The sequence below is a fragment of the Geotrypetes seraphini genome, chromosome 8 (genome assembly GCF_902459505.1).
Source record: "Geotrypetes seraphini chromosome 8, aGeoSer1.1, whole genome shotgun sequence".
NCBI classification, from domain to species: Eukaryota; Metazoa; Chordata; class Amphibia; order Gymnophiona; family Dermophiidae; genus Geotrypetes; species Geotrypetes seraphini.
In genome coordinates this window covers 101,028,766-101,053,104 of record NC_047091.1, presented here as the reverse complement: position 1 = coordinate 101,053,104, position 24,339 = coordinate 101,028,766, and the positions used below count along the sequence as shown (strand labels likewise).

The 24,339-nt window shown below is 43.5% G+C and overlaps 1 protein-coding gene across 1 annotated transcript; it reads right to left on the bottom strand.

Annotated features, from left to right (window-relative positions):
- Positions 1-11,760: 11,760 nt before the first annotated feature.
- On the bottom strand, positions 11,761-24,016 carry GDF15 (growth differentiation factor 15). The gene is made up of 2 exons (XM_033957130.1): positions 23,677-24,016; positions 11,761-17,137 (listed from the first exon to the last, which is right to left on the bottom strand). The coding sequence occupies exons 1-2, from the start codon at positions 23,978-23,980 to the stop codon at positions 16,320-16,322; spliced, it is 1,122 nt and encodes a 373-aa protein (XP_033813021.1). The 5' UTR covers positions 23,981-24,016; the 3' UTR covers positions 11,761-16,319.
- Positions 24,017-24,339: the final 323 nt, after the last annotated feature.

Below are 24,339 nucleotides of genomic sequence, written 5' to 3'. Positions count from 1 at the left end.
TTCAGTTCAATTTTATCTTTTTGTTCGTTCATATCACACATCTGTGCTAATTAAACTTTTTAACTTCTACAAATTGGGGCCGATATTTAGACTGCAGGAAGTAGCTGGGCTGACTCCTGCAGTCAGCACTGAGCCTAGATATTCAATGCCAGGCCATTTCCAGTGACTGGCATTGAATCTCCGGTTTATTTTAGGGTGTTATAAAGTTAGCTGGTTAAGTCTATATTTAGCGCTGGACAGCTAAGTTTACAGCAGCCCGCTATAAAGCTGCCTGATTTGGCCACCAAACATAGCTAGTTAGTGCTTTAAATTTCATGAATAGCCAGCTAATTCATGCAACATATCTAGCTATCCATTATCCACTAAGCATTAATATTGAGCGGCCATCGAGGCGAAGAGGGCGAATAGGATGCAAGGAATGATTAAGAAGGGGATCACGAACAGATCGGAGAAGGTTATCATGCCACTGTACGAGGCCATGGTACGCCCTCGCCTGGAATACTGCATCCAGCACTGGTCGTCGTACATGAAGAAGGACACGATACTACTCGAAAGGGTCCAGAGAAGAGCAACTAAAAAGCACATGGTTAACATGCACATGGCAAAACTAATGCAGAATGCTTTATCACAGTGTATCGCAAATTGTGTGCCATGGCGAGATTCCGGGTGAGCCTGTCACTAACTGGCATCGGTGCCTCTCCTCCTCCTTGCCCCCCAGCATACCTCTGTAAATGTAATTTTAGGGTTACCAGATGGAGAGATTTCCAAAACCCAGCAGTTTGTTCGGGTTTTGGAAGGCCCTCGAGCATGCGCGGACATCAACATGATGATGCCATGCACATGCATGTGATTTCATCAGTCGACATCCGCACATGCATGGCGGCCCTCTAGACTCAGCCCCGAGCTTAGTGTGCTGAGGCTAGAAAAAGTTTGCGAGACTCTGCTTTATCATGTCCTGCCCTAGGCTATTATTGTTGTGTTAGACACGCCTTAGCATTTAACTCAGCTTGGTAAAAGAACCCTCTATTAATTTAGGAGGCTGCACTGAAACTGTCACTTTGTTTAAAAAAAAAAAAAAAGTGTAGAACTTTAAAAAGATTACCAAACTGCCATTACTACGTGAAGGGCTGAGGTTTGGGAAACCATGGATTAATGCTTCCTAGGATGATTCTTAAGATTCTTTGGGGATGAAGTCACTCAAATTCAAATGAAAGAATGACTTTTTTCTTTCCGCACTATATAAACTTCAAAGAATCATAATGACACTGAACTTATTCATAGATTTAATTTGTTCTTTCCTTTCTGAACTGTAACCAGCAGTGATAGCCCTGGAATTTCTAGCTTTTATGGGGCAGAATTTTTACAACTTGCAATTGTGCAAACAGATCTGGAATTCCACTAAAAAAGAAAAAAAAGGCCATAGGCCTGTCTGCTTATGTGAAAAGCCTGCCTATCAGGATATGGAACATTAGCTCAGAGCATCCTGTGATCTCACAGAGCTGGTCTGCAGGAGTCTTCCAGGACTGGCTGTTGATTCAGAGCTGACCGGATGCTTCCAGTTTGACAGCTTCTGAACTTTATCCTGCTTTCCTGGAGATTTGCAGACTATCAGAATATCACATGCCCCTACTGTCAGCATTAGGAGAGGTGACTGCCATCTAGAAATTTGGAGAAGTCCCAGCTAGTAATAAGGAAACAATCATGCAGGTTAATCAATAAGGTTAATGAGGCTAGTAGTTCTAGGGGGGGAGGGGAAGAATGGAGTAAAAAAAAATTGGAAATGAGAGAAGGAAAACCAAACTTATGTGTAGGGTTACCAGATGTCTGGGAAAACTCAGACATGTCCTCTTTTCAGAAGGCTGTCAGGGTGCCCGGCCAGATTTCCAAAACCCCAGCAGTTTGTCCCTGTTTTGGAGAGCCTGAGCTCAGGGCCAGTTCTGGGGGGCTTCTGAGGATGCATAGTTGTGATGCGATGACATTGCATGCGACATCATCACGTCACATCTGCACATGCTTGGAGGCCCCCCAGATGTGACCCCAAGCTCAGGGAAAACGATGAAGGTTTGTGTGGGAGCATGACTGGGGGCGGAATGGGGCAACCCTACTTATGTGTAAGTTGGCACCCATTAATGTGGGGGGCGGGGGGAGGGTGGAATCAGAGTAAAAAAAAATGCCACCTACCCCTGCTTAAGACCTTTAACAGACCACATAGGGTGGGTGGGCTTAAATTTGAGGGCCCTTCCTGTAACAAGTTGCTCACAAGTTAGAAAAATTACAAAAAAGGAGCAGTGTATTTATGTCCCCATCTGCACAAGCCTCAAACACTTTAAAATCATAAGTGTTCGAGGCTTGTGCAGTTAAGGCAGAGCTTTCAGAAATAGGGTAGGGACAGCGACATAACTCACAGGGATAGGACATGGAAATTGAGTTCCTGCAGGGATGGGGAAAAATTTGTCCCCGCGTCATTCTCTACTGTGGAGCTCCCAGGGGAAAAGAAGGTATGGCCATTGCATAAGGGTGACAGGGTTGGGAACCACTGTTCTAGAGCTCATGTTGTGATGTCATAATGCCTCATTCCACTAGTGCCTAAGAGCCAACTTCATCAGTGATGTCTCAATGGCTTGATTGTCCTATACTTTGCTTACATAAGAACATAAGAATTGTCATAGAGAATGATAGGGAGACAGTTGTGCGCAACTCCTTGGTTAACCGCGGGAAACCATCCCCTTGTCATTCTTTAAGGAGAGAGGGAAGGATCAGAGCATGTATGGGCCCAGTTACTGACCCTCAAGCCTTGCATTGAAGAATGCTGGTGTAGAAGGACAGAGGTTGCGATAGACACTAAAGAATGACACAGGATGGTTTCCCATGCTTATCTGCGGGGACGGTGACAAATTCTGTCACCGTATCATTCTCTGCTCTTTACTGTTGCCTTATCAATCTGTTCACTTGCTGTAGTCTTCACAGACCCATTTGTTGGTTGCTCCATCACCGTCCACTTCCTGGTTTGAATTAAAGTCCATGTTGCATTTCTTATTTGGCTCTTGCACAATGGAATTCTTTGTGTTCCTCCTTACAAGTACAGAACCTTTTTTTTGTAAATTTAAGGCAGGACTGAAAGCTTAGCTATTTACACAGGCGCATCTATCTAAAGCACTATAATCATAGGCCCTGAATCCAGCCACTAGGAGTCAGCATTGTGCAATGACCATGATTCCTGTAACCTAGAGAAGCATGAATTCAAGGTTCATAGTATCCCCAGCTCTGATTGGCCTGGGCAGCAGAAGATCTGAGCTGGAAATTGAGTCCAGGACCCTTAACATGTTCAGCACTGCTTTGGGCTGGAACCTGTGTTTTAATCTTATGTGTGTGACTTTCCTGCTTCTTTCCTAACGTTCAAACACTGGAAAAGAAAGATCTATAAATCAATGTGCTTGAATCTTTCCCACAGTATTTATTGTAACAATTCCTAAAAAGCTAAAAACTTAAAATACAGCCCCTCTTGTGTAAGGCAGGCTTAAAAGATGTCTAAAAATAACTTTCCTTTCAAAAGTACACTTTCCAACACCATGCTCTAAGGCTGAAACAGGTGCATTAGAGAGTGGAAGAAAGTCATCTTTGCTCATATGTAAATAATGGGAAGTGATGGAGTCAGCTGCAGTTGCCCATGGGGACCAGGAGCGGAGGGAAACCCTCAGGACATCCCCTCTCCCACACAGAACCAGATCTCCTGTAATGAGTCTTGGTTTACAAACAGAAAAACAAAGCGTACTTATAGATTTCAGGGAAGAATTCCTCATCGCTTATCTGTAGTGATGGTGTTAATACTAGCTTTCCACTGCTCTGAATAATGGCTCTCTTTTCCATTCTTGGTATTGTTTATGAACTCAGAAGAGCACACTTGTGGGAATGCTGGAAAATTATAGCCCATAATGTACTAAACTAAAGGATTTGTCCCATTGTATTAATCAGAGAACGCTCTGCATTTCTTCTGGCTTGGCTAGTTACAACCTAATTATCCAAAAGGTTCAGTTAGGTACATCTGGTGCTGTGTCAGGGTCTAAGTATTTTCCCACAAACAAACTCAGAGAAATGCTTTAGTATATCTGACACACACTGAGAGATGCTAATTTGGGTTTTAACTGCATTCGTACGAAAGTTGTTTTTGTTAGGTGCCATCGACTTGTGTTTGAGTCCTAGCGACTTGATGAATTGTGGATATGAAAAGAAATCAGGTTTTGTGCTAGTCCAGAAAGGTCCTCCAGCGTCATTCCCATGGTTGTTTTCAATGTGTCCAGCCTGGTTCCTTCGATCTTACCAAACATAATGTGCAAAACACAGCCCTCAGACTGATCTACTCACTGAAGAGGGCGAATAGGATACTAGGAATGATTAAGAAGGGGGATCACGAACAGATCAGAGAAGGTTATCATGCCGCTGTACCGGACCATGGTACGCCTTCACCTGAAATACTGCATCCAGCACTGATCGCTGTACATGAAGAAGGACACGGTACTACTCGAAAGGGTCCAGAGATGAGCGACTAAAATGGTTAAGGGGCTGGAGGAGTTGCCATACAGCGAGAGATTAGAGAAACTGGGCCTCTTCTCCCTTGAAAAGAGGAGACAGAGGGGACATGATCGAAACATTCAAGATACTGAAGGGAATAGACTTAGTAGATAAAGACAGGTTTGTTCACTCTCTCTAAGGTAGAGAGAACGAGAGGGCACTCTAAAGTTGAAAGGGGATAGATTCTGTACAAACGTAAGGAAGTTCTTCTTCACCCAGAGAATGGTATAAAACTGGAACGCTCTTCCCAAGGCTGTTATAGGGGAAAACACCCTCCAGGGATTCAAGACAAAGTTAGACAAGTTCCTGCTGAACCGGAATGTACGTAGGGCTGGTCTCAGTTAGGACACTAGTCTTTGACCTAGGGGCCACCACGGGAGCGGACTGCTGGGCACGATGGACCACTGATCTGACCCAGCAGCGGCAATTCTTATGTTCTTATGTTCCTAGTGGCAGATTCGGAACCCCTGATCACAGGGTTTCACAAGAAACCCTGTTGTGTATCTCCCAGACCAGAAAGGTGTGTGTGTGGGGGGGAGGGGGGGCAGAACTAATTATTTTAATAAGAAAGGTTGGAATATAGAATGCAGGAAGAATCCCCAGCTCATGGCACCAGATCCCATCCCCGATTCTGATTGAAATGAAAGCCTAAAAGTGTTCAAACCCTTTTTGAAACCAGCTACATTAACCGCTCTTACCACATCCTCTGGCAATGCGTTCCAGAGCTTAACTATTCTCTGAGTGAAAAAATATATACTCCTATTGGTTTTTAAAGTATATCTCTGTAACTTCATCGAGCGTCCCGTAGTCTTTGTAAAACCAAGATGCAGTAAAATATCGATTCACTTGTACCCGTTCTATACCACTCAGGATTTTGTAGGCTTCGGTCATATCTCCCCTCAGCTGTCTTTTTTCCAAGCTGAAGAGTCCTAACCTCTTTAGTCTTTCCTTTGGCACTGACTGTACTCGCCCACAGCATCTTCTCTGGCTCAGTACCATCCTCCTAGAAAACTGCATTGGTTCATTCAATTAAAAATAAATCCTCAATTGATCCTGCCCTCCTGGCTAAATATCACCCCATTTCAAATCTGTCTACTCTCAACTCCTTACACTCACACTTTAGAACCCTCATTGATCCTTTACCCCCACTAGGCAGAGTTTCAACAGCTCCATACCACAGAATCAGATATCACCTCCTTACAAAGCAAATTTCACTATACGCTCACATGATCTTTCAGCTGCTTTCACTTCTTCTCCATCATCTAGAAGCTAATGGGATTTCTGGGTCTGCACTTAATTGGTTCACGTCATTTTTGCAAGATCATTCCTTTCTCATGTGGCTTCCTATTCTCATTTTCTCTCTTATAGGATACCACAAGGATCCATTCTTTCACCTCTCCTCTTTAACATTTTTATCAACCCTTTAGCCACCCTAATACAATCCTTTATCATTAGTTTCTATTTTTATGTACACAAGAACTTAAAAATAGCCTTACTGCCTTCATGGGATACTGGGCTAAATGATATCTTCATGATTTTTCTTACATCACCACTTAATATAAGAACATAACATAAGAACGTAAGAATCGCATACTGGAACCGAAGGTCTATCAAGCCCAGTATCCTATGTCCAACAGTGGCCAACCTGGGTCACAGATAGTGGACAAGATCCCAAAGAGTAAAACAGATTTTATGCTGCTTATCCCAGGCATAAGCAGTGGATTTCCCCAAGCCATCTCAATAATATAGATTTAAGTCCATTTCAAAATTGCCTTGATGCTCTTGCTATTTAAATTGGTTCTGAACCCTGAGAAGACCAAAACATGCTAGATACTATTCTTCTCTCATCTTATTTGGTCTAGCTATCTCTCCTGTTTCTTTCTTTTATTTATTTATTTTAAAACTTCTCACAATAATACATACACAGTTTATCACAGGACAGATAACAATCACATCTAATCACATTAACAGATAAAATACATTCTTCTTATATAAAAAGCTCAACAGAATAATAGCTCATCCCTCCTGCCTTAAGAAATTATGCCCTATATAAGCACGTATACTTTAATCACTGTATTTCTTTATATCATGCTTCTTAACTAACAACTTTAACACATGTGGGGAATCTCAGAACGCCACCTGTAAACTGAATCGTGATATAATACAGTGTGGCAGCACTCATCACTGGCTCACCCAATTGTGCAAAACTAACTTACTCTAACTTATTATTAGAACTCTTTTCTTCTTTCTTTTTCTTCTTTTTAATTTATTTTATAAATACTGGTTTATTTTTTAAGTACCGTATTTTCACGCATATAACGCGCGCGTTATACGTGTTTTTACAAACCGTGCATAACCTTGTGCGGTATACGCGTGAGCGCGTTGTACAAAATTTTTTTTACATAGTTCCTCCCCCTGACGTCCGATTCACACCCCCTCACCGCAGGACCGCTCGCACCCCCACCCCGAAGGACCGCTCGCACGCGCTCCCACCCGCACCCCCACCCTGAAGGACCGCTCGCACGCACTCCCACCCGCACCCCCACCCTGAAGGACCGCTCGCACGCACTCCCGCCCTCTTGCCCCAGCCAACCGCGGCACCCCCGACACGATCGGGGCAAGAGGGAGCTCAAGCCCTCTTGCCCCCCCCCCTGACACGATCGGGGCAAAAGGGAGCCCAAGCCCTCTTGCCCCGCCGACTCCTCAACTCCCCGACAATATCGGGCCAGGAGGGAGCCCAAACCCTCCTGGCCACGGCGACCCCCTACCCCCACCCCGCACTACATTACGGGCAGGAGGGATCCCAGGCCCTCCTGCCCTCGACGCAACCCCCTCCCCCAATGACCGCCCCCCCAAAAAACCTCCGACCGCCCCCCCAGCTGACCCGCGACCCCCCTGACCGACCCCCATGACACCCCTACCCCCCCTTCCCCGTACCTTTGTGTAGTTGGCCGGACAGACGGGAGCCAAACCCGCCTGTCCGGCAGGCAGCCAACGACAGAATGAGGCCGGATTGGCCCATCCGTCCCAAAGCTCCGCCTACTGGTGGGGCCTAAGGCGCCTGGGCCAATCAGAATAGGCCCGGGAGCCTTAGGTCCCTCCTGGGGGCGGGGTCTTGGGCACATGGTCGGGTTGGACCCTCACAAACTGAGTCTTGAGCAGTCACCTAAATTGTTCTATATTCTTACATAAACATACTTTCCACAATCTGACTCCTCCTTTCAAGAAATATGCTTGACTTGTTGTCACATAATGTGCTGAATCCACTAACAATTGCATTGCTGTTTCTAACCTTAATGATCTTTTTGGCATATACACTGCAGCTTTTTAAAAATATTCTGTTGTCTGTCCTGACAAAGTCTGGTGAATGATCATTTTGTTATTTGTGGGTCATTATTGACTTCTAGCCATCATTTCTTCAGCAAATCTTAAATGTGTTCAAACAAAGCTTTGCTGTGCTGCATAAACTTCACTTTATATGCAGTTTTCTCAAATTTTCATGATCCACACCCTTATGCATACCTTTCTGATCTCACTCATTGACTACTGTAATGTTTATGAGGGCTTACCAGGCCACCTGAAAACATCTACAAAGTTTATGCAACTCAGCAACAAGACATCTCCATGCCAAGAGGTCTGATCATCTCACTGGATCCCAATCCCTTTCTGTATATTCTTCAAAATACCCTCTCATACATATACAGCTTACTACTCTGGCCAGCCTTTCTTTCTGCTCCCTTTTACTGTCTCCTATACTCCTACAAGATCCTCATGATCCCTAGATTCCTACCATCTCATGCTCCCTTGACCCTGTAATACTCATCTAGAGTCTATTTTGGTGGTTCTAGTCTCTTAAATGACCTTCCACCGCACATTTGCAGTGAGACTTCATTCAAAAAGTTTAAAGTTCTGCTTAAGACACCTTTTTTTTTTTTTTTTTTACTATTGCTTTTGGTTGCCAGACTCCAGATTGACTATGAGTCAGCTGCTTTTGGTCTTGTTGATCATTCACTTCTGCTCCAGAAGGTATTGGGATATCTGGGTTTGCACTTAATTGGTTCACTTTTTTTGCAAGGTCATTCATTTTGCTTTTTTGCAAGTTTGCTTCCCCTGTTTCTTCTCCTCATTTTCTCCCTTGTGTGGGTACCACAAGGATCCATTCTTTTACCTCTCCTCTTGAACATTTTTATAGTCCATTGAGTATGTTTGATTTTACACTACTTGCCTAAGTGATTGTTTCTGGTCTATCTTTTTGTTGATGTTATTGTTCATCACCTTGACCTACCTGTTCAGTTTAGGTGGTATATCTAATGACTATTAAACATTGCTAGCAAGGTCTTCTTCAAACCAATTGTTAGAATCCTGTAAATATTATTTGTGCATTGATGTATCATCCAAACAAGCTCTTAAGAAAATTTCTACAGCATTTTAGAAAGATTTATGTGAAAGGAAAACTTGTCATCGTTCAGTGCTATTGTATGATATTACTAGCTCTTACAGAATTGTTTTAGAGGCCTCGGGTGAATCTCTTCATAAAGGCAGTTAATAAAACCCAATGAGCAAATACTGAGGATGGATGCCACGGCTGGATTTAATAATAATAATAATAACAACTTAATTTTTCTATACCGCCATAGTCAAACTGACTTCTAGGCGGTTCACATAGAAAGAAGTCTGGAAAATCAGCAAATTACACAATGTAAGAAGAAGGAAGTTACATAATAATTAGGGAAGCATAGGGAAGGAATACATGAGAGAAAGAAATTACATAATACATTGGGGTTATAAGGGGAAAGAATATCTGAGAGAGGTCATCTGATTAGGCAAGGAATTTGTCAAATAAAGCGGTTTTAATTGATTTTCGGAATGTGTTATAGGTCTGTCTGGCTTTATTTATGTGGTTTCCCAGCCAGGATTGCTGTCTGTTTGCTTGGAACATGAAGGTTCTGTCTAGGAAGGATTTGTATTTGCAGCCTGTGATTTTTGGGTATGCAAAGATGTTTTTGTTTCTGGTTGTACGTGTGGGATTGTGCAGAGTGAAGTGTGTTTGCAGGTAGGAAGGTACTAGGCCCCAGACTTGTTTGTAACAGATGCATGCAAATTTGAACAGTATTCGCGCCTCCATTGGTAGCCAGTGTAATTTTTTGTAATAGGGGCTGATGTGGTCTTTTTTCTTCAGTCCGAAGATCAAGCGAACTGCAGTGTTTTGCACTAATCTTAATTTTTGTACTGTTTTTTTTGGGATACCCAGGTAGGCGATGTTGCAGTAATCTAGGGTAGATAGGATCAGCGATTGCACCAGTAATCTAAAGGATGTTGTGTCAAAGTATTTTTTGATAGTCCTTAGCTTCCACTTCGTGTAAAAGCATTTCTTCACCAGTAGGTTTGTGTGGTCAGCCATGGTTAGGTGAATATCTAGAGTGATACCCAGTATTTTTATGGTTTTGGAGATTGGGTATTCATGGTCATTTATTTTTAACGATGTTTTCATTATTTTGTCGTTGGAGCTTGCCAAAAAGATTTTTGTTTTCTCTGGGTTTAGTTTTAGTTTGAAGCTGGTGGTCAATTTTTCGATTTCTGTCATAGTATGTGAGAGTTTATCTATAGTTTCATTTGTGATGTCAGTTATGGGGATTAGGATGGTTATATCGTCTGCGTATATGTAGTGCTTTAGGTTTAGTTTTTGTAGTAGGTGACCTAAGGATGCGAGGTAGATGTTGAATAATGTGGGTGATAGAGGGGAGCCTTGAGGTACCCCTAAAGGGTTTTTCCATGAGTTGGAGTAATTTCCGTTGCTGGTTACTCGGTAGGATCTGTTTGTTAGGAATTCTTGGAACCATTTCATTACCTTTCCCGAGATTCCTATTGCATCAAGGCACAGTAGCATGATTTTGTGGTCTACTAGGTCAAACGCACTGCTAAGGTCTAGTTGCAGAATCAGTGCGCTTTTACCTTTGCTGAAAAGATCATAGAGGTGGTTTAGTATGGAAGCTATGACAGTTTCTGTACTGTATCCTTTCCTGAAGCCTGATTGGTGTTCACTGAGAGTGTTAAATTTGTCTATGTAGTCTGTTAGTTGTAGGTTGACCAATCCTTCCAGTAGCTTTGTGAAAAGGGGAATGCTTGCTATGGGTCTGTAATTGGTTGTAAGTGCTGTTGAGGCTTTTTGATTTTTGGGGATAGGAGTAATCAGTATGTGTTCCATATCCTTCTTTAAGGTTCCGTTTGTAAGAGCAGTTGTTAACCAATTAAATAGTTCCATTTTGAATTCAGGGGGGGCAACTGTCATGAGCTTAGGGGAACATTCGTCGAGTAGGCAGTTAGATTTGGTATATTTGCTGAATAAACTTAGGAACTGGTGCCAGTTTGGGAGTTCGAAGTGATCCCAATTTATGTCTGCTCTGGGAACCTGATCATGGGGTTCAAGGTGTTAAAGTGTATTGGTTGTGGGTGTGGGTGTAGTAGTTCTTAGGTCAGTGATTTTATTTTTTTAAAAGTTAGCTAGGATTTGCGCAGGTGAGGGGTTCTCATTGTCCTTTTTCAGGATTCGTGTTGTGTCTGTTAACGTTTTTACCAGTTTGAATAGTTCTTTACTGTTTATTTTTGTTGAACCAATTTTTTGTGCGTTTTTCTTTGATCAGATTTTTGTATATTTTCATTTTTTGTTTCCAATTTGTCTTGTCTATTTCATTGTTTGTTTTTTGCCAAAATTGTGAAGGCATTCTCAACTGTAGACTCTCCTATCCCTTCTCAGAATTGGGGCAGGGGAGCCCCCCCCACCCCAATTATCTGCCTTTGAGTGGCACAGTATTAACTTCAGCCATGTTGAACATTGGCAAATGGAGGACTGAAAGCTGGTTTCCTGAGTATGGCTTCTGTTCTCTTGACTGGCTGGGAGATGGATTGGGGAAGCTGTAGAGGCGACTGGGAGAAGGGAACCCTAGTTTGTGCTGAATTGTGAATGTACTGGCCCACGTGGCCAGTTAACATTATATCAGAAAATCTTTTTTTTTCTCTCACTCTGGGCCCCTTTTACAAAGGCACAGTGGCGATTCCCAGTGTAGCAAATGCGATACAGCCCATTTAATTCCTATGGACTATGGGATTCGCTAATGTGGCTTCGTAAAAGGGACCCTCCATCTCTCTCACCTACTGCAACCTGTTTATCAAAAGAAGACAGAAGATATAGTATTCCATTCAAAAAATACTTTAATTTCTTAACTCATATATGGTTTTTATTACAATAGCTTTTTAAATATATTAAAAATATAAAACATTTGAACATCCTCCAGAAACAAACAATTATTAGGCATAGAAATATCAATAAGTTATCAATAAATAAAACAGATGAATAAATACCTTCCTAATTAGAAATACAGATATGACATTCATAGTTGCATATTAATATCTTTGGAGTTTATCCTTGGAGGAAGCAGCTCCAGCAAAACAAACATTCTGTAACTTGGATTTGGTGTTTGTTTGCTAATGAATAGCAGAAAATCAGAAGAGGGCTGAAAGTTAGCAGAACGGCAAATGATATCATGACAGGAACCAGCACTGCATTCCAGATTCTTCACTAAGACTGTAATATAATTTAGGTTTTGATGTGAAGCTTGGAGGCTGGGGGAGGGGTGAACTAAGGAGTAACATATGTTCACAAAAAGGATGATGGAGGCATGGAACAACCTAAAGAAAGTAGCAGAGGACTTTGGGGGGGGGGGGGGGGATGCATAGTAATAGAATTCCTGCATGAGGTATACTCAGTGTGCCACAGCTTCAGTATGAAGTCTATGGAGAGACAGTAGCTTATTTGATGAGGGCACTTCCTGCTGCCCAGTTTTCTTCTCCTCTACTCCCATGCTCTCCTCTCTCTACCCTACTCTTCTTACCCTTGTTCCTGCCATCTGGCATCAGGAGAGTGCTTAATACTTAGGGTTACCATATGGCTCCAGAAAAAGGAGGACGGATTGAGACATCTGGGTTTTACTTCCATTTGCTTCAGTAGAAGTAAAACCCGGATGTCACAATCCGTCCTCCTTTTTCTGGAGCCATATGGTAACCCTATTAATATTGCATTCCCCTTTCTCTGCCATGCAGTTTGAACTGTGGAGTCATGGGATGCACACAGGTCACACTGTTAATTTCCTGCTGTGGTGGGGCTAGAGAGTGGGCAGGAAATGACAAAGGCCAGGGAAGGTTCAGGATCTTGCCTATCTGAGGGTGGAGGGGAAAGGACCAAGGAGAAGAGGATTGGGGACCAGGTATGGGCAATTCTCCCCAACATTTGCCAATGGTATGAAGCCTGAGCCAGTGGGCTGTAGAAGGGAGGGAGAACTGGCAGATAAGAGGAGCCCTAGGGCATTTATCAGTCAAAGAATCTCAACACAATGTAATAAATTGACATTACACACTCTGCATAATGTGGCAAAACCTTTGAAACATCAGAATATGCAGACTTCCAAAATGTATATGAGAAAAAAAGAAACTGCAAGGCTGATGAGATGGAATCAATTAACCTAGGGTTACCAGGCGTCCGGGAAAGAGAGGAGGTTTGTGGGGGCAGGGCTGGAGGCTGAACTGGGAGGGGCTGGGGCAGAACTGAGCTGGGCAAGGGCTGAACAGGGCGGGGCTGGAGGCGGAACAGGGCGGGGCCATGTGTCCAGATTTTTGCAGCCTGAAAAATGCTAACCCTAATTTAACCATGCATTAGACCCCCCACCCCTTAAGATGCATAGTCAACACGTCAATTTGCACTGACTGGTGACATTTCAACTGAGTTTGTTAAATACACTGTCAAAAAAGGAATGCAAGTTCAAGTTTGGATATTACAAAAGATCACCTGCTCCTAGGACTTTATGTAAGTGAAGTGACCTACTCTGGGGTCTGGATTAAGGGTCTCAAGTTTTCCATGCATGAACTGCAATCTCTTGAGTCTGTCGCTACATTTTCTCACCAGCTCTGGAGGCACCTAGACATCAAGGGGCCCTTTTATCAAACTGCAGTTACAAGTGCCCTTAGTGCTTCCTTATATGCATGTAGTAGCGTAGCGAGGGAAGAAGGCACCCAGGGTGGTGGCGACCAGCATCGCCATGTCATGCACCCTCCTGCACTCTTCCCCATCATGTGTGCCCATCATGTGTGCTGCCTACCCCCATGTACCTCCTCATATCTTCGCCAGCAGTAAGCAGCATCTCCTACCTGCATTTAATGGACGTCTGGGAAAACCCGGATAGGTCCTCTTTTTAGAAGACTGTCTGGGTGCCCAGATGGATTTCCAAAACCAGGCAATTTGTCCAGGTTTTGGAAAGCCCCAAACTCGAAGCTGCATCTGGAAGGCCTCCAAGCATGCATGGATGCGTGGCATCTGCAAATACTCAGAGGCCCTCCAGACGTGGCCTGGACTCGGGGAAGAAGAGATGAGGTTTGTGTGGGGCTGGGAATGGAATGGGGTGGGGCTAGGGGACAGAACAGGGTGTGAGTGGGATGGGACCCCATGTCTTCATTTTTTTAATGAAGAAATCTGAAGGCTTTCACACTGTTGAATTTTCATTTTTGGTGGGAAACAGTAAGTCTCTTCTGGAAAAAAAAAAGAAAAGAAAAGAAATCTGGCAACCTTACTTGTGACGGCCTCATCTTTTTCTCTGATGCCACTTCCTGGTCCCACAACCAGGTAGTGATGTCAGAAAGAGAGCAGACTGGCGTGAGCAGCAGATAGGGGATACGGCTCACTGCCAGCGAAGATTTAAAGAGGTGGGTGGGCAGAGAAGAAGAGAGGGGCCAGCAACCCCACCAAGATGGCACCCATGATAGTCCAACCTCGCCCCTCCTCGCTACACCACTGCTTGCATGCTAAGACCATTTTTACCATGGGGGTAAAATGGTAGCATTTTCTATTTTCTCTATTAATGGCCACTTGCTAATTTTCCCATTATCTTACGACCGTTATTGCAACAGCCCCTATTGCTATCTATTTTGTAGGCAGTAAGGGCTCACCTGCTAACCACACGCCAATTGGTCAGTGTGCAGTGATGCAACTATGCTAACTGATTAGCACAGAACATGCTTACTTTCTGCCCCCAGTCCCACCCCAGAATTAAAAATAAATTCTATTTTTTAGCATAGGGGCAGTGTGCACTGATCCCAAAACTACTGTAGGATGCCTGAGCCCATCTCACAGTAAGCCCCATTTTTGCTGCGGTAAGTACGCATTACTGCTTACCTCAGCTTAGTAAAAGGACCCTCAAATGGCATGCCCAGTGGCAATCAGAGTGAATAAGGGATACAGTAGTGAAGGATGAGTGGAGTCAGTCCAGGAAGCAAAACCCCAAACCCAGCCCCAGGTTAAGATTATCTTGACTTTTTCTTGACTCCGGTTGGCTGCATATTTTCAGCTTTTCTGTTGAGGGCCACCTCACTGTAATACAGGGAATGCAATTTGGTATTTTTTGAGTCTGGATAAAGTACTGTGGCATTTCTATTCTATAGAATTAGTGCAAATAGTTACATGGTTTTTGGTTTCTAAATTCTGACACCATAGAGCTGTTGGCTAAAATCCAAATCATAGGGTTATCACATCAGGATGTCTCTTTTCTTTTAAATTCGGAATGTTTCACTTCAGGAGGTCCCTTTTCTGTCAAATTCAGAACTATCCAGTTGCTCCTATCTCCTGGACCACCACTAGCCCTATGTGATCTCTGCTCATCTCTGCCCTCTTCCCCTGTTCCTAACCATGCTTGATTCCATCATGGTCTCGATTCCTACCCCTTCCTGCTGGTGACTATCCCAGGCACCCACCATTCCCTCAGTAATGAAGTATTTCCTCATCTTTCCTTTGTACTTCCCTCCGTCCACCTTCACATCAGGATCTCTTGTCTTGAGCTTGACTTTCTAAGTTAAATCCTACCTTCTAGATTTTTACTGAAAACACTCAAAGAAAGTAAGGTATAATTACTTTGATCTGTCAGGGGAAATCTGCTGGTACTCAGAAAAGGAGCAGTGTAGTTTTTTTTTCACTAAATTAAATGTAAAATATTCCACTATCAATATTCTTGGTAGAACCAACGCATACAGTGTTGAAAATGTAGGCTGCAACATTAACTTGGATTGCTAGCTCACCCTCAGGTCAGCCAAACATGCTGATCCAGTCTTGATTCTGTCCCATATCATCCATGGATCCACAGTGGAGTTTCCCAAACTTGTGTGCATTGGACCCCAGAGTCAGTCAAGATTTTCAGGATAGCTGGTATGTGCAAATCTATTTTATGCATATTCATTATGGATATCCTGAAAACCCAAATGGTTGTGGGGTCCACAAGATAGATTTGAAAAATCCTGAGCTATGGTTCTGAATTTCCCATTGATTTCCTAGAGAAAGTCGGAACTCCCAATCCATGTAGTAAATGGAGAAAACCTTGGACTGGATCAGTCTATTTAGCCTAATATTAACAGTTATCATATGACAATGTGTATCCATACCCAAACTACAATTCCAGTCTTAATCAGGTCATTAGAAAGGGGTTGGATTAATCCAGTAAATATTTAAGGACCTTGCCAACAACATTCATCAAATTGCAGGTCTGCTGTTCATGAGAAGATAGGACTTGGGAAAACTGCAATGTACTGAGATGAAAAGGCATGAAGTTCAGACAGACCTACGTGAGAGAAAGCAGGAACCTTTTCAGTAGGTTGAAATCAGTGTAATCTTTCGCCTTTTCAAGACCTCACAGAAGATACATTTCTTTTTCTAGTTTCTATGCACAGTGGCACTTTTGAACAATCATGTCCTCAAATGGAGTCAAGATGAGTTTGCCTACACTGTTGTAGTGCATCAACACCATTGACCCATAATTGGCAGGAACGCAGCAGGGAGCTGGAGTGGCCCCATTGGACAGGTTATGCATTCGGGCTTTAATCTGTGCATGCATACTCGCAGGTTTGTAGTTGTGGGGACATGATCCATCACAGAAGTACATGGTGTAGCTCTTGGGTGCCATCACCCAATCTGACCAGCCAATCTCTTCGAAAGACACTCTGAGTGATTTACGGCAGCAGTTTGTCTCACTGTTCTTGCAGTCTTCCTCATTTGGGAGGACAGCTCTGGCTTTCCTTGCCCTGGAGCCACCACCTCTCTGGGTTTCTACTTCCAGGATTACAGGGTTGATACCCTCCCATTTTTCAGGAAGGTTTGGAGGGATCTCCAAAACAAAGTCCAGTTCCAGATGTAGAGTCTTTTCTGAACTGGCCACCCATTTTTGAATGGCAAATTGTAAATTAAAGGTCAAAGTCTCTTCACTGAATGGCTTAGAATCTAGTAGTTGATGTTCAAGATGTCCATTTACATGGCTGAAGTCCTCTGTCTTATAAATATTGACCACTGGGTGCACTACTGAGTTCAGTCTGGTGTCACTTTGGCTAAGCACACCAAGAACTTTCTTAAAGAGTCTGAGCTCAGCCTGGAGAACATGAAGCTTTTGGTGCAAAGTTTTAGTCCTGGAAAACACAAGCTTAAGTCTCTGGTGGTGCATCTCTGGGGATCCACCTATCCTTACTGCTTTTTTCCCAAGTTTCACTTTAGAAAGAGAAAAAACAAGAAAGTAATATTAGTTTTCTACTTTGCTTACCAAAATCACAGCATTACAAACTTTGCGCTTCAATAAAAAAGTGTTGTGGTGCCTTGTTAGAGAAGAAACAAAGCTCAGCTAAGAAGCTTTAGGTGACCTGATGTAGCGAGTATACAGTTTCTGGAAGATTCAGAATCTATCAAAACCTTTTTACCAACAAATTCACAAATTGATGGAATTGAAAGATCAGATAAAAGGCACCAAAGCTTCCAAAAGCTGCGAGAGCAACCTTCCGGTTAGAGTGATTGACTGCAAATGAGAGTAGATAGGGGTTCTACTCCTACTGATGCTCCTTGTGGTCTTGGGTGAGTCACTTCAACCCTCCATTGCCTCAAGTACAAACTTATTGGGCCTGATTCTATACATGGTGCCTAAATTGTAGGTGCTGGTCGCATGGTTGTCAATCAACCGCTAGGTGCTCTTTACAGAATCGTGCCTAGGCAGACTTACGTGTTGCTAGGCATCGTTGAGGTAGGTGCCAGGATATTAGGTCAGGTTTTACCTTGACCTATTTTATCAGTGCCTAACTCGCGCACCTAGTGATGCTTAAGTTTACCATGCCTATTCTCCGCCCCTAACCATGGTAGGTGATATTAGGCAGCAGAGGGTGCCTGGACTTAGTCGTCACTAGGCACTGTGCGGATATCCACACACAACCTTAATTATCAATTTAAAAAACTTGTTTTTTAATGGTATGATCAATTACCACACCATTTAACCAATTAAAAAACAACTGAATTGCATGTGAAAATTTGGCATCACTAGGTGTCTGTGATTAGGACGTCTGAGCTAGGCACTATTTATAGAATCAGGCAGATTGTGCTTTGCTTAATGAAAGCTCCATTATTGGCCATGCGGCCTATTTGTATTTATTAACAATGGGGCTCATAATAAAAAACATAAAGACATCCAAAAACTGTCGTAACTTAACACTGGAGGAGTGTGTGGCGCGGTGGTTGAAGCTACAGCCTCAGAACCCTGGGGTTGTGGGTTCAAACCCCACACTGCTCCTTGTGACCCTGGGCAAGTCACTTAATCCTCCAGAGCCCCAGGTACGTTAGAGAGATTGTGAGCCCGCCGGGACAGATAGGGAAAATGCTTGAGTACCTGATTGTAAAACCGCCTTAGAAAACCTTGATAGGCGGTATATAAAATCCTAATAAACTTAAACTTAAACTTGGATGTCCTAATCACCGGGACATCCAAGTGCTGATTTTTGAAGCTGACTTTCTGGACATCTTGCGAGGTGTTTTGCCCACTGTGTGTTCAGAATTCCAGGGGGTGTGCTTGGAAGTGTGTTTGGGCAGTCTTTAGGTGGGTTAGACTTGGATGTCTTGCAGTGATAAATGAACCTTTCCCAGGACATCCTAGATGGAACTTAGACGTTTTGGGCTCGACCTAAACAATACAAAGGTTCCCAAACACTTAACCAGATGACCCCTGGAGGGATTAAGTAATGACCCCCTCACGCTCCCCCAATGGTCACTAATCTCATTCCACTCCACAAAGATCTCAATAAAACAGTACATACCTGTTTCTAGAACAGCAGCACTTGGTATGGGAAAATCTAGTAGAGCATCATACATGTGTCTTAAGCAGTCTGGGGGAGGGGGAGGCAGTGAACCATAGAGAGGATAATCCAGACCCATAAGCCACTCTAATCACTACATTTATGTTGGAAAGTGTGAGGCCACCAAAACCCTACTCTACTGCCATATAGGTGCCACCTTTAGTCATAAGGGCTATTGAGGTGGTAGACAGGTGGGTATAATAATAATATTAATAATAATTTTATTCTTATATACTGCCAAAGCCATAATAGTTCGAGGCAGTTTACAATAAGAAGTACTGGACAATCAGTGAAAAACAATACAAATCATCAGCAATACATACAGGATAAAAAGATAAAAAAATGAATCCTTAGGTTACAAATCGATCAAACAACTGAATTTTTACTAATTTTCTAAAAATAAAGTAAGATGGAGCACGCATAATAATATTACCCAGCCAGTCATTGATTTTACCTGCCCGAAAAGCAAGAGTTCTATCCAGAAATCTTTTAAAACGACAAGCATTTACTGTTGGGTAAGTAAATGTATGGATTCTGCGTGTAGACCTATTAAAACGGTCTTAAAAAAATAAAAATAAGAGACCAGGTACGCAGGAGCCATACCAAATATTGATTTAAAATAGATACAGGAAAATTTAAACAGAACTCTTGTCTCCATCGGTAACCAGTGTAGTTTTTGATAGCAGGGAGTAATATGTTCCCATTTTTTCAAACCAGGTTTTGGACATTTGGGGGGGGACTCACCATAAATTTTAAGGGGGTTATGGTGAGATATACATCTGGCACCCTTTATGTGAAGTTCACAGCAATGTCCTCTAAGGTAACCCACTGCTCTGTTGGGTTGTCTGTGTGGCCAGTCCATTGCAATGTTGGCCCCTCCCACGTCCAAATGGTTTGGGTTTGGATTTGGATGTTCCTGTGGTCAAAAATGGAGTATAAAGTTAGGTGTCCTAAGGTTGGACACCCTTTGGACGTCCTGTTGGCTAAGACATCCAAGTAGGTGATTTTCAAAAATAATTTTTGTGCCACGTCTAGCAGTTCACCTTTCAAAAATGGACATTTCTGAGCCTTTGAATTTGGACATCTTGTAGGAAATGTCCAGATCAGACTTAGATGTTCTTTTTGAAAATGGCCCTCTATGTTCATAACTCACTTTATGATTCTATATTACTTTATTGTGCAATTATATATATATATATTAGTAAATAAGGCCCTTAAATTGTAAGCCTTCTGGGGCAGGGAAATATCTACTGTATCTGATAGAAATTTGTCTTAAGGTGAATTTGGAAAAGCAAGTGATCAGATATAAAATCCAAAACCAGAAATTCCTGATTTTCATAATTTAGGGCTCCCAGTGCTCATAAACATTAGATAATGTCTGCTGGAATCTCCCACTCATGCAGCTAACGGCCAGACGCTAGTGTCAGGTAAAGCTGTTTTGGTTTCCATTTCTGTTTAAATAGGTTCAATCCCTCTCCCCCTAGACTTGGTAATAAAGATTTTTGAAATGATTGACAGACTCAAGAACTCTATTTTTTTTTGGGAGGGGGCAGGGGGTCCTGAACCCAAAGTGCAGGTCCAGGCCCCCTGTCCCCCGCCCCCCTGGCTATGCCACTGCTTCACCCCATATCACTGAAATGGTTACTAATAATTGGTTACTAACATTTTATTTGTATCAGTCTCAACAGTTCTGGTGTTTATCTTTTGGGAGTGGGCACTGTCATACCAAGATTATGCAAGCTGTGTGGTTGCAAAGGCCACAAATATGAAGGGGGGGGAATTGATCCCAGCCCACTGTTTCACTTGCAATGAAGAAGTGGGTGGGGAGGGTCAGGGAGGGGTGGGGATGTGGATAGGGCACCAGTGGGAAAATCAGACAGTGCAACTGAGGAAGAGAAGTAGGCATGCTTTTTTCACACTGCTTCTACCCACCTTCCTGACCTTTGATTATAAACTGTACTTATAATAAGAAATCTAGAACAGCTTCAGTCTGGATTCCTGCAAGCAGCCATTAGGGAATCACACAAATGACATCATACACTCATGCAATAAGGTTGGTCCTTTCCCTACACTGATTATGATATCACAGATACTGCATACCACAAAGACCACTACCTGGACAAAATGGTATGCTAGACAAGGGATAGGGACATACTGCCTTTTTGTAGTTATACAACCACATTCAAAGTGGTTTAAATACAAATACTCAAACATTTTCCCTATCTATCCCAGTGGGCTCACAAGCTATTGAATGTACCTGGGGCAGTGGAGGATTAAGCGACTTGTCCAGGGTCTCGAGGATTGCAGGGTTTGAACCCACAACCTCAGGATGCTGAGGCTGTAGCACTAAGCACTGCACCACAAGGCTTATATAGATGCCTATCTTCCCTTTTGGGTGTTTGTTTACAGACAGTGCCTCATAAAAGTGGTACAGTGTGCCAGGCAGTGGCACTTATGTAATGGGATTATATTTGCCAATGCAGAAGAAATTTGAGTGACTGGTATGTTAGCTATTACCACTGCACAGAGCTGCCAAGTTGCCAGCTTTAGGAAGGAATTTTTTTTTTTTTAGCATTCGTCAAAGATGCAAATTCCAAGCTGGAGATTTTGGGGCAGCCCTGGATTTTTGACTACCCCATACTGATGCATTATTGACTTGCAGCACTGATTTTATTGATCAGGCACTATATAGCTCACGCTGCTTTGGGATGTAAGTTCAAAACCAGGACTGTCCCAAAATCTTCAGCCTTCAGGCTGAAGATTTTGGGACAGGCATCTATATAAGCCAGGCATCTATATAAGCCTTGTGGTGCAGTGCTTAGTGCTACAGCCTCAGCATCCTGAGGTTGTGGGTTCAAACCCTGCAATCCTCGAGACCCTGGACATTCAATAGCTTGTGAGCCCACTGGGATAGATAGGGAAAATTACCTGACACAGAGTAACTTGGCATCTCTGAGTCCGAGTTTTAAACTTACATCCTAAAACAGTGAGGTATTTGTAGTTCCTGATTCTATCTAATGAAATCAGTGCTTCATGTCCTATCATGCACAGGATGGAACTGTCAGAAATGCAGGACTGGCTTAAAACCTCTTTTCCTCCATGCATAACATGACCATTTATTTTTTCCTCAAAACGGGACAGGACACCCCCCTCCGATCCTCCCCTGGACCCCTAGATCCCCCCCCCCCCGGACTCCTGTTAAATATAGTGCAAAATATAGACAGCAGATATAAATTCTCAAAACTGACACATTTTGATCACTAAATTGAAAATAAAATCATTTTTCCTACCTTTGTGTTTGGTGATTTCATGAGTCTCTGGTTGCACTTCCTTCTGACTGTGCATCCTTTCTTTCATTTCTTTCTCTTTCTTTCTTTCTGTCTGTCTCTCTATCCCCTTTCTATCCTGACACTTCTCACATGCACCCTCCACTGTCCACCTGAAACACTTGCTCACTACAGAGCTGCTTATCTTTCTGGCCATCATCTTCTCCTCTGTTCTATAAAACTGCAGGATGAAACTGAACAGAAAACCATTATTGCTGTATCACTCTTGTTGCGCAGCTCTAGAGACTAGACCCCCTGTGGATCCTCTCTCTCTCCCTGCCCCCCCCCCCCCAAGCAGCTACCAATTTCTCCAAGCCACCGCGGACACAGCAACAGGCCAAGTGCGTGCAGTAGCGACTGCACAAGGCTTCCCCCACCCCCATCCGATGTCAAATCTGAAATCGGAGAGGAAGTTCTGGGCCAGCCAGGCAGTGATTTGCTGGCCCAGAACTTCCTCTCTGACTTCAGATTTGATGGGGGGGAGGCTTGTGCAGTCGCTGCTACATGCGCCTGATCTGTTGCTGCATTGGCGAAGCAGTGAGCAGCGTTGCCTTTAGATTGCCTGTCCCGTTGTCCCCACACACAGCTTCGGGACGCTCTTTATGAAAACAGGGCATTTCGGCATCCCGAAGCTGTGCATGGGGACAACGGGACAGGCAATCTAAAAACAGGACAGTCCCGTTCAAAATGGGATGTATGGTCACATTATCCATGCAACTGGGTAATTTGACAACTCTGATACAACTTGATATATCCCAAACCCAGTCCTGCTGGGTCATGTATGAAACTTCTACTTAAGACCAAGCCATTAAAAAAAACACAACAACCCCTTCACACGGTTTCTGACTTTAAAACTTCCAATAAAGATAATGATGCCCCTTTCTCAGGCCTCTTCTCCCCCCAAAATCAGTTGTAACAGTAAAAAAAAAAAAAAAGAAGAAGAAGCAAAATACAAGAGGAACCATTTCCAAGAGGCTCACTCTCCTCTGGTATTCCTAGGTGGAGGACTGACAGGTATTAACATATCTACAACAGTTTTGTGTAATTATGTAATTATCAGATAAGTGTCTAATTACAGCATAAAAAATTGACACCCAAACAAAAGCCCTATTGTGTTGCTGCAATATTAATAATTACAGTTAATGAAATTGATTACCTGAAAAGGGCCTTCTCTCTGCTATTCAGTTACAATTGGGTAAGGTGAAGCAGAGAGAGAAATACAGTAACTTGTTCAAGGTCATAGAGAGACAGTAGCAGCCAGGCTCTGAAATCCTAGAAACCCCTCACCCCAACAGCTCACATCTGCCCAACACATTCTTCACTCCACATCTGTTCTTTCTATGTACCTGCTCATACGTGGGATAGGGAGGGGGATGAAAGGCAAATCAGATCATAGACCTGCTGAAACTTTAGAAATGGGCCACAGCTTGCTTAACCCACTCAACATGTTTTCCAAGATGCTTAAATCACAACCGAAACCAAAGGAGGGCTGGAATGAACCGGTGGCGGTGCAGGGCTGCATTTGCACACGCTTTGATCCCCGTGCAAACACTATTGACCCAGGGGTCCCTTTCGCATCTTTTCCACTTACTTTGCGGGATCAGGAGGTGACGCCTCCTCCGAGACTCTCCGTGGCTCACGTTCCCCCTCAGTTCGGTTAAGGTCTTCTCGTACAGCCGGTACATTTGGCGGATCTCTTCCTGGCTCGGCCTCTGCTGAATGACAGGGGGGCTGCGCAGCCCCAGCCGGTGGAGGATGCCACTTTTCACAGCCTCCAGCTGCATCCCTGCCGCCGAGTCGCCCGAGGACCTCAGCTCTGCCCCCGTGAGGAGGAGCAGCAGCAGCAGCAGGGAAGTGGCAGCAGCACATCCGGCAGAGGGGCGCGAGCGCAGCATTGCCTCCCAGCTCAGCGTGCGTGGTTGCCTCGTGCGGGCTGGCGGCGTTTTTATAGAGAGGTGAACTTTGATTTCGGCGCCCGCCCACATTACTCACTAGCCCTAGAAGTAAACAAAGCGTGGTGTGCCTCTGTCGCCGTCACAGCTGAGCAAAACCCAAGGCTTCCCTCCATTGACCACATAGCAAGAAACAAGTCTCCCCTCTGAAGAACTTCGAACACGAATTTCACCTAAGTTTGATATTTCTTAGACTAAATATTTCAAAAACGATATATGCTCAGAGACTTGAAGGCAAAAACGAAGGGCGAACCCCAAGAATATCGGTTCGCCCCTTGTTCTTGCCTTCAAGCTTCAGCATA

What these genes read in the sequence shown, in the direction of transcription:
- GDF15 (XM_033957130.1), bottom strand. Translation starts at nt 23,980, where the DNA reads ATGCTGCGCTCGCGCCCCTCTGCCGGATGTGCTGCTGCCACTTCCCTG. An exon ending in TCACCTCCTGATCCCGCAAA is followed by an intron (nt 17,138 to 23,676) that starts GTAAGTGGAAAA and finishes CTCTTTCTAAAG; the next exon opens with TGAAACTTGGGAAAAAAGCA.